General features: G+C 34.0%; 1 protein-coding gene across 1 annotated transcript in view; it reads right to left on the bottom strand.

Moving 5' to 3' along the window:
* Nucleotides 1–2,695: 2,695 nt before the first annotated feature.
* pros1 (protein S) overlaps nucleotides 2,696–10,878 on the bottom strand; it is a 26,033-nt gene continuing 17,850 nt past the window's right edge. Inside the window, exons 10-14 of the mRNA XM_016456865.1 lie at nucleotides 9,960–10,124; nucleotides 8,933–9,101; nucleotides 7,752–7,888; nucleotides 7,440–7,668; nucleotides 2,696–3,335 (exon numbers count right to left, since the gene is read on the bottom strand). Of these exons, the coding sequence (XP_016312351.1) occupies nucleotides 3,157–3,335; nucleotides 7,440–7,668; nucleotides 7,752–7,888; nucleotides 8,933–9,101; nucleotides 9,960–10,124 (879 nt within the window). The 3' untranslated portion in view covers nucleotides 2,696–3,156. The remainder of the gene's footprint in view (nucleotides 3,336–7,439; nucleotides 7,669–7,751; nucleotides 7,889–8,932; nucleotides 9,102–9,959; nucleotides 10,125–10,878) is intronic.

The following is a 10,878-nucleotide window of genomic DNA, read 5'->3' as shown; positions in this document are numbered from 1 at the left end:
TTTTTTTTTTAAGTTTTATAATGCTAGGACAAAACATTCTTACAATTTATTAATATTTGATATACATTGTCATAACATTAAAAGAAAACATTCGTAGAATATTAAAAATAAACATTCAAATAATGTTATATTTTGGGTGAAAAAGTTAGCAGAACATTGTAAGAAATGCTTTTGTAACCTTTAAATAACATTATAATCACAACAAGAAAACTGGACATTTCAACGTTTTAGAAACATTTTAAAACAATTTTCAACATTCAACAACATTTTTCTAACCTAACTTTGTTACCTGGGTAAATGTTACTACTTCAGAGAACATTCAAAAGTAATGTTTCCATAATGTTTGCAAAATGATAAAATGGAATATGTTCCCTTAATGTTTGCATAACAAAAAAAAAGAGTTCTTAAAACATTTAAAAACTGGATGCTTTGACGTTTCAGAGAACATTCAGAACTGAATAACGTTTTCATAACTTGATGGGAACGTTAACAAAATATTCTTAGAACATATTTTTGTAAGCTGGGATTGTACATAGTGCATAGTATTAGTGCATAGTGTGTAGTGGCACACAACTTCATTCACACTGTCTACACTGAATGCACAATCACAATCAGGTTCTAAGCCACTGAGCTCCTAAACTGTGTCGCAATCAAGTGGTTTCCCGTCATGCTTTTTGTTTGCTCACTATTTGGCACGCATCAGCATGACATCACAGCAGTTGCATGTTATTTCGAACTGGCCTGTACCTGGCCATGATGGTTCTGGGTAGGGCTGGTTTATCTGAGATGTGCGATTGCGACACACAGAGTGAGATTTGAAAGTGAACATTTCCAGTGAAACATCTGCTGAGTTCCACAGAATGTTGACAGAACTTTCAGTTTTGGGTGAACTGATACTTTAAGTATGTGTTCATGACACGATTGTTGATTTGCAGGATTGTCATCTGGAAAGGTACCAAATAATGTCCTCTATGCTGTGATCTACACTTGTGCCAGGACACATGAATTTTAATAGCAGCACTGTAGATTTGGTCAATTAAACCTATAAAGTCAAGTGTATCACATTTGATGATGAATTTCTAAGGCCTCTAAATGATCAACGTGATCAAAACTTTCTCACACAATCTACTACATGCCTTCTTTCGTCTGATTAATGATTTTAGCAAATGGCTGCAATATAACAGAGTGAAAAATTTAAGGGGGTCTGAATACTTTCCATACCCACTGTACATATCAGTATTTGCACCAAACTGCTTATTTTTGCTCAGATTAAGTCTCTTGAGTTTTTTTCCCTCCATATTCTCTGTATATCAGACTATATGAGCTATAGAAGCCTGATCTATGAAATACGATACAAAACAAAAACATGCAACATTTTTTGATTTTGTCTAAGGGTTTGATTAAATTTTTTTTGTTTTTTTTTACTTTAATTTAATATGTCAGGCTTTATTGGGTTAAAGTATGTCTCATGAGGTCTTTATAGAGCCATGGTCATTATGTTAAGATGTAAGCATTTAAAAAAATGTGTTTTTTTACTTCTTAATGTCCATTTGTAAAGTTTCTGTGAGTCTGACAGTGAAATCTCTCTGTGTTTTAGTGAAGGCAGACCTACATTCTAATCAGGCTGTTTGTTGATTTGACAGTGATTTTCCTGACTGTGTTCTTATGGCTCAAATGTGAGGTTACATTCTTCTCCTGCAGCTGTTTTCTCAGTGTTTACTTCGCTCGCTCTCCTCTTGTTTTTCTGAGCCAGTGTTTTCATTCGCTGTTCCTCCCTCCCGTTTCCTGTCTGTTTCTTTTTGCAACATTGAGGTCAGGTCACTCATGTCCATCTGTAAAACACACTGTATATCTCATGTCAGAAATATAACAGAGATGTAGATCCAGTGTCTGGTGTTTGAGCACTGTCAAATGAAAACATTTCACTCTTCCACCTCTACACTGCACAAAAAAAGCCAAAAGTAGAACATTTTCTAATAATAACCGCAGCTTTCAGACTGTCAGGGAAATTAATCTACACAACTCAGTCACTACTAAACTGGCATTTTTTAACATAAAAAATAAATATCACACTCACAAAGAAAAACAGAAATAGATATAGAATTATAGAAAATATATAGAACAGTATAGACTTAACTTCATATAGAACTATAGAAAAATACAGAAATGGAACTACATATAGAATAAAAAAATGACTGAAGCAACATAGGTTTACTTGATTATCCAAACATCGTTTTTTTAGAAAAATCAGTGAGTATCAAATATGATCATCAGGCTTTTGAGGAATGCTTATTTGTTCATCTTTCAATCACCATTGTATTTCATTGCATTATGTGTTTTGATCATCAAACTAAACATTTAAATATCATCTTAAGACATATTATTGGAGATATAGAGTGAAGAATGATATTTGTATCATTGCATATAAGTATCTGCTATACTTTTATAAAGATTATATAGAAGTACAGAAATGGAAATAGAACTAGATATAGAAGTACAGAGAAATAGATCTAGATATACAAGTATAGAAAAATTTAGAATTATAGAAAAATATATAAATAGAACTAGATATAGAAGCAGAGAAATACAAATATAGAAATTTCCTCAGAACCACATACTGTATATGTGAAAAGTAGGCAGTAATTAAACAGTTAAACACTCATTCGTGTCTAAGATGGGATTTTGCTTCTTAAGAAGGTGAGATTTGCATTTGCATGATGATGACGACGACGACAACAAGCTGCATTTCATGTTTTATTACAACAATTAATGCGGCACTAGTGTTCAATATCCACCTAAACATATTCACATCACATTCAAATTAGTGTGTTATATACAAGATACAAACTGACGGCTCTATACTGCGAGTAAAAACCTGATTAAAGACACACGTCAGGAATAAAAATACTGGAATGAATATGTGTGGCATCTTTAAATAGAGGCTCATGAGCTTCTGAAGCTCTTTCACAGGTTAGTCATCAGTCAACTAATGAGTGGATCAATTAAAAACACAAAGAAACATCACAGGTCAAGCTTTCTCTCTCCGTCTCCTGCTGAACCCAGAATCAGGACATCGCATCATGTGTTTGACAGGAACTCACAGACAGACGCAGCCGGTCAGGTGTCCCTGCATTAGGCTGTGATGTCATTTCCTGTCTAGCGCAGCTGGGATTCAGCGGACGGAGGGTCTGGGGCGGAAACAGGAGGACAGGAGTGAGACTTGATGCTGTTGTCTTTGCTAACAGCCTCGTCGAAATCCAGCTGCTGTCCATTTACACTGATCTCCAGACAGCCGTGGTAGAATGCAGAGATGGGAGTGACGGACAGCGGGAGATCTGCACACATACAGAGCCAGGGAACATGACATGATGCCAGGGATCATTGGAAAAAACACACTTTCTCTGTTCATTCTAAAAACGACCTTATTTAAAGGGGTCATGAAATGGAGAATCTAAATGTTCTTTATATTTACACATGAAAGGTTACTCCACAATAAAAACATACTGTAAGTTTCAGAACTCAAAACTGAGTTGAAATTATTTTTTCTACCCTTCTGAAACGTCTGGATTTGAAATTGGCGTCACGATTTCTTCTCAACACGCTCTTAACATGCATCATCATTGTATGTAATCAAAGGAGGCGTTTATTTTTACTGATGAGCCTGAGCGACTGAAAGCTAACGTTTTCCTTTGTTCTTCACAACGGACTGTTTTGTGAATTATTCTAAACATGCTGTCAGTATTGTTTTTCACAATATCTTTTAGTGAAAGATAAGGCAGCATTTTATTCAAAGGAAACCCAGGTCAGTGCATTTATTTTTAAAGGGGTCATATGATGCGATTTCAAGTTTTCCTTTCTCTTTGGAGTGTTACAAGCTGTTTGTGAATAGATAAGATCCCTAAAGTTGCAAAGACTAAAGTCTCAAACCCAGAGATATTCTTTATAAAAGTTAAGACTCGTCCACACCCCCACATGTCTACGTCACTGTGTGGGAAGATTTGCATAACACCGCCCAAATGTTTACACAAAGAAATAAAGCGTAACTTTGATTCTTGCTGTAGTATTGTTGCCGCCGCCGCCATGTCGTGGAGACGCTGTGTGTTTCGTTGGGAAAGCAAAACTACTTTGTTTGGTCATCCAAAAGAGGACACAACTAGAAATCAGTGGTTAAGTTGTATTTACAACACTGTTCCAGAACACTTCAACCCAAATATTCAGATGTGAGCAACGCATTTTACGGAGGACGAGGACTGTTTCCTGGGAGAGTAGACTACAATGCCAGTGTTCCGGTGAATTCAGTTCCCATGTTTCCCCTTCGGCGCGCATGCTGACCCTATACAGTCTATGATGCTGACAAATAATGCTGACTCACAGACTGTAAGTACCCTTTCATATTTAAAGAATTTGCCACTGATGATTCAAACGCGAGTTTTGAGCAGTGTAGAGTAGGGCTTGTTGTTTGTCATTTCTCCGATCACAAATGCAGACATGGTTTTGTTTATGCGGCGTGATGCAACGCGTAAAAAGACAGTATAAGTCATTATAATCAGTAATTATGTCCCCACTGGATGCAACAAATGCCTCGTTTATAATGGGTTTTAATGTTTTTATCTTGTCGCTCCGGCCGGACAGGGCATCACAGTATGGGTAAGGGGCGTAACATTTCCGTCACACGCTTGAGGTATTCGGCCAATCACAACGTACTGGATAGCTGGCCAATCAGAGCACACCTCCCTTGTCAGACCGATGAGCTTTGTAAAAATCGACACGTTTCAGAAAGGAGGGGCATAGAGGAGAAACAATAATGTACAGTATGTGGAAAATAATGTTTTTTGAACCTTAAACCGCATAAACATTTCATTACACCAAATACACAAAATAATGTTATTTTTTAGCAGCGTCATATGACCCCTTTAATCTTACAGTATGTTTGTAATAAACATCAAACCATAATGCTATTATGACACCAAGCGTATAATTTTTTGAGTTTTAATAATAAAATCAGTACAAAAAGAAATATCAGAATCAGAACAGAATATGACAAAATGTTGCCACTAAGCATGAAAGTTGCAACTAAAAAAACGGTTTATCTGTTGACAAATGAATGAGAAACAATATGATTTCTTAAAACTACTTAAACTTCAGCTTAAGTGTCTTTTTTATTACGACAATTAATAATAGTACTTTCAAAACTATGTAGCAATAATGAAGCAGACCATTGCAATCACTGTGGTTTGCTTGTTTGAAATTCTTCTGCCTTGAGCTCAAACATACACAGCTATCTAACTATCAGTGCTTGCCCTCTTGAGTATCAAAACACACAACATGCTATAAATGAGGGTGTGGCTACGGTGAGATGAATCAGCCAATCACAGCAGTGGGTGTTTACTTCTGTTTCTGAAAGAGGAAACACTCCTTCAAATTGAGTGATTTTTCACAAAGAGGTAAAGTTGGGATGAAAAATGATTTTTACAAATATTTTACCCTTTTGTGGTGCAAAAAACTTAATCATTATAATATGCTGCTCTTGACAGACGTCTGACTGGGTTTCCCACCATCATCTCCATCTGAATCAGTCACACAAGCACAATCCAGGTTCAGATGTTTGTGATGGACAGACAATCTGATGTTAGTGCTCTAAAACCATTACAAGACACCACAGCTGATAGATTTATTGATTTGATGTCCCGATGAAGACAATTAGATACCAGTAACAGAAGGAGTGCTGACCAGCAGCTGTTAGTGAATGAATCTGCACTAATACTGCAGAAATACTGACTTTTACTGTGCTAGTTAATGATTAACAACTGGACCAGTGTTATTTTAGTATCATTGAGATACTATTGTAAATTTTACAAATATTTTGAATTAGTTTTTATTTTTATATTTTATATTTTCATTTTAATTTTAGAGTCACACAAGCACAATCCAGGTTCAGATGTTTGTGATGGACAGACAATCTGATGTTAGTGCTCTAAAACCATTACAAGACACCACAGCTGATAGATTTATTGATTTGATGTCCCGATGAAGACAATTAGATACCAGTAACAGAAGGAGTGCTGACCAGCAGCTGTTAGTGAATGAATCTGCACTAATACTGCAGAAATACTGACTTTTACTGTGCTAGTTAATGATTAACAACTGGACCAGTGTTATTTTAGTATCACTGAGATACTATTGTAAATTTTACAAATATTTTGAATTAGTTTTTATTTTTATATTTTCATTTTAATTTTAGTTATAATTGGTAATTTTGTTGTGTTTTCAACTAATTTTTGTTATTTTTGTTAAAAAATGTCTATATAGTTATTATTATTATTTTTTATTTGAGTTTTAAATTTAAATATCTGAATTACCAGCTAATATAATTAACTACAGTTCTAAGATATAAAACTTAACCAGTCTTATTTTAGTATTATTGGCTACTTTTATAGATTTGAATATTTTGAATTAGTTTTTATTTTTCCATTTTCATTTTAGTAATTTTGTTGTGTTTTTGTAATTTTTTAAAAATGTCTATATACTTTTTAACATTTATTTGGGTTTACATTCACATTTTGCATTACCAGTTAATGTGATTAAATGCCATTCTAAAGTCTGAAGATTAGTTAACTGTATCATACATTTGTTTATATTTTGTATAATTTTCATTTATATATTTAATATTTTAATTGTACTTCAGGTTTTAGTAATTTTGTTGTGTTTTGACATTTTGATGTATTTTTAATATGTTTATAAAGTTTTTTTTAAATAAATATTTATTTGAGTTTTACATTTATATTTATGCATTTGGCAGATGCTTTTATCCAAAGCAACATACCAGTATTATTTTATCATATTTTATTTATTTTTATAGAGATACTATTATAGTTTTAGATACTAATAGATACTATTAAAGTAAATTTGTAGTGTTTTTGTTATTTTTATTTCAAATGTGTCATAGTTTTTATTAAATCTTCATTTCAGTTGTAGTTTTATTTATTTTAGTACATCAAGTTAAACTAAATGAAAATGATAAACGTCGCCTTGGAAAACTAGATGAAATAAAATAAATTAAATGTTTTTATATTGTATTTTATTTCAGTTAATATTTATTAGGGATGCACCGATACCACTTTTTTCAGAGCGAGTCCGATACCGATACTTTCATTTTTGGTACTTGCCGATACCGATACCTGTATTTTCACAGCATTTGTAATTTTTTAAAAATATTGGGTACAGAAACAAAATAATAGTAATAATAATAATAATAATAATAATAATATGAATCATGTTAGTTGGCTTCATTTAGCAAACAGATATTACCTTACCTTAGTATCGGTATCGGTGCATCCCTAATATTTATTTTATTTAAAGTAATGAAAATGTTTTTTTTTTTATAGTTCAAATTTTTTTTTCAGAATCAGGCTAAAAATGAAGTAAACAAGCTGACTGACCTGGAAGTCCTCCTATGTAAGTGTGGACGTGACCCTGCATGGCACTGTTGAGTTTGGATAAAGCCATGCTCAGGGTTTCAGAGTCACTGTAGGACACGCTGGAGGAGTTTGCTGTGATGTGGAGACCATCAGCTGATGCTTTCATCTCCACCACCAACCAATCCGGATAACACAGCATCAGAGACTGTAGCGTCGCCACGCAGATGCCGTCCATGAAAACCTGCAGATTCTGCAACACATGAGCAAGAGACACGCGTGTGTCTAGTGTGTGCTGAGACTTCACCAGGACGGGACATCAGCGCTGAATCTTACCGCATCATCAGGTCCTTGCGTCACCACGGCAACGGACAGAGGGACAGAGTGGTTGCTAATCAGGGAAAATAATACACCGGTGCTGCTGGATGGACGGATGTTCATCACAACATCCAGCTTCCAGAGATTTGTGCTGCCTAAGACACGAACACACACGTCAGTAACTCATCCATCTACAACAGAGTTAAAGCTTTATTCATTCATTCATTAATGTGCTTATATGTAGCGATGAGACTTTTGTCTTCTGTAGAGCTGCATTTGAAGTTGTTCCTTAATTCTAAAACTCTGCAACATCAGATATGCATAACTGATTAATTCTGCAACATTAACACTGTTTCTTTCCTATGTATTACTGTGAAGCTGCTTTTATATGTATAAAGAAAGAGAGCGAGAGAGAGAGAGAGAGATATTCATTTGATAAAAAATATTTATATGACAAAGCACATAAAATAAAACTAAAATTACTCTGCAACATCAGATATGCATAACTGATTAATTCTGCAACATTAACACTGTTTCTTTCCTATGTATTACTGTGAAGCTGCTTTTATATGTATAAAGAAAGAGAGAGAGAGAGAGAGAGAGAGAGAGAGAGAGAGAGAGAGAGATATTCATTTGATAAAAAAATATTTATATGACAAAGCACATAAAATAAAACTAAAATTAAAATGAAAACTGAAAATATAAAAATATTCAAAATATTAGTAAACACAAAGTAAATAAATCATACTAAAATAATACTGATAAAAATTACATATTGCTTTTATAATAATACTTAAAATTAATTTCAAATATTTTAAATTATTATTTTAGTTAAAATGTTTGCAATAATTAAAATGAAAACTGAAAATATAAACATAAAAAGCCAATTCAAAATATTAATAAATACTATAATAATATATAAATCATGCTAAAATAGCACTGATAAAGGGAGCGTAAAAATTTAATTTATTTATATTCCAGCTGCTTTATAGCCGAATTAAATTTGTTTCATAATTAATGAACACTATAGAAATAAATGTAAAAGTGTATTAAAAATGTATAGAAATAAATGTTACTTGACTTATACAAAGTGCTTGTGCAAAAATACGAGCCGAGTTTAGACTGAATCTCCTGTGGTAATGGACGTGTTGCAGACACTCTTTAAAGAGCTTTAATTGTATTTATTTCACTGAACTCACTGTAGTTGATGTTGAAGAGTGCCAGGCCTCCGCCGCTGAAGAAAGAGCCTTTCTCCACATGCACATAACAGTGTTTGCTCTCCTTCTCCTGAATCACCTCCTTCACTCCAGACGCGCCCTGATTCATCAGATTCCAGCCACGGATGCAGCCATCCAGCCTCGGGTTGATCTGAACCACAGCGGCACAAACAAAACACACATTCAGTTCATTCACCAAACAATACTATTGTTAAACACACATTACTTCAAATAAAACAAACTAAATTAAAATAATGTCCATCATTTTACATTTTTTGTAATTTTGTTATGTGCTTTTCGATTTTAATTATTTATTTTTTTAGATTTAGCTTTCATTTATTTTTATTTCAGTTCTAGTTTTAGCAATTTTAGTACTTGAGCTTAAAATTATTTTATTTCGACTAGTTGCGAAAGAAACATTTCTTATTTTTATTTACTTTAACTTGATGCACTAAAATAAAGACTAAAATAAAACTTACTAAAGACTATACATATTTAAAAAATAAAAATGACAAAAACAACATTGCTAAAATTGTAACTAAAATTTAAATAAAATTTAAAATGTAAATAAATAAAATGTTAATAAAATAAAAATAAAAATTAATTTAAAATATGAATGAAAACTATAGCAGCATCTCAATTACACTAAAATAACACAGTCACTGGGGTCAATCTCATGAAAACAAGACCATGACCAGCTCATACGTCATCCCCAAAATCATGAGAAACAAACAAAATTAAGAAAAATAAAATTATAATGGCAAAAACACATTTTTCACTCAAATTCAAAGTGGAATGCTGAATAATCTTCTCATTAATGAAATGCAATGTAAAAAAAAAAAAAGATTAAAATAATCCATTGGTAGAAAAGTGCAGTTGAGAATTTAGGGTTACAAAATGAAAATATTGCACTGATTAAAAAAAAAAAATTAAAAAAAAAAAAGTTTTGTAAATGCTAATTGCATTTAAAATGTGTAATGACCCGTCAGGTGTGTGTTTGAATTCTCACTGGTTTGATGAGGCTCTCGTTGCGATTAGGCAGGCCGGCAATGTAAACCTTTGTATCCAGTTTGTCGTTGACGGGGCTGAAGAGTCGCTCAGGACTGTTAATGCTCATTATGGCCTCTTTACTGATCTTCACACTGATGCTTCCCATCAGCTCCTCCACAGAGATCTACAGACCACAGCAAACACTTCACACACAACCTCCAGAACCAACAGAACCTCACATCCAAACGCCACCGCTTAAACGTCAGGGGTCCGTACGACTGTTAAAGTGATAGTTCACCCAAAATGAAAATTCTGTCATTAATTACTCACCCTCATGTCATTCCAAACCCGTAAGACCTTCGTTCATCTTCGGAACACAAATTAAGATATTTTTGATGAAATGTGAGAGCTCTCAGACCCTGCATAGACAGCAACGCAAATGTAATGTTCCCAGGTCCAGAAACGTAGTAAGGACATCGGTAAAACGGTCCATGTGACATCAGTGGCCCCCGAGTTACGTCTTCTGCCATTTTGGAGAGTACCCAAGAGCGTAATCGATGTAATCAGCGTTGTTTACGTTCGGAGGAGAAAGGCGCGCGCATGAACATAATCGGCGTAATCAGCGTTATGCTTAGGGGAAAGCGTGCGTATGTGTTGTGATACTCCAAAATGGTGGAAGACGTAACTCGGGGAGAAGAATTGTTAAATAAATTATGTTATTTTTGTTTTCTTTGCACTCAAAGTATTCTCGTAGCTTCGCAAAACTTAAGTTGAGCCACTGATGTCATATGGACTGTTTAACCGATGTCCTTACTACGTTTTTGGACCTGGGAACATTAAAGTTGCGTTGCTGTCTATGCAGGGTCTGAGAGCTCTCACATTTCATCAAAAATATCTTAATTTCTGTTCTGAAGATGAACGAAGGTCTTACGGGTTTG

This window comes from Sinocyclocheilus anshuiensis, unplaced genomic scaffold (genome assembly GCF_001515605.1).
Source record: "Sinocyclocheilus anshuiensis isolate Anshui unplaced genomic scaffold, SAMN03320099.WGS_v1.1 scaffold856, whole genome shotgun sequence".
NCBI lineage: Eukaryota > Metazoa > Chordata > Actinopteri > Cypriniformes > Cyprinidae > Sinocyclocheilus > Sinocyclocheilus anshuiensis.
The sequence above is the reverse complement of the archived record's forward strand: the minus strand, read 5'-3'. Positions and strand labels throughout refer to the sequence as shown.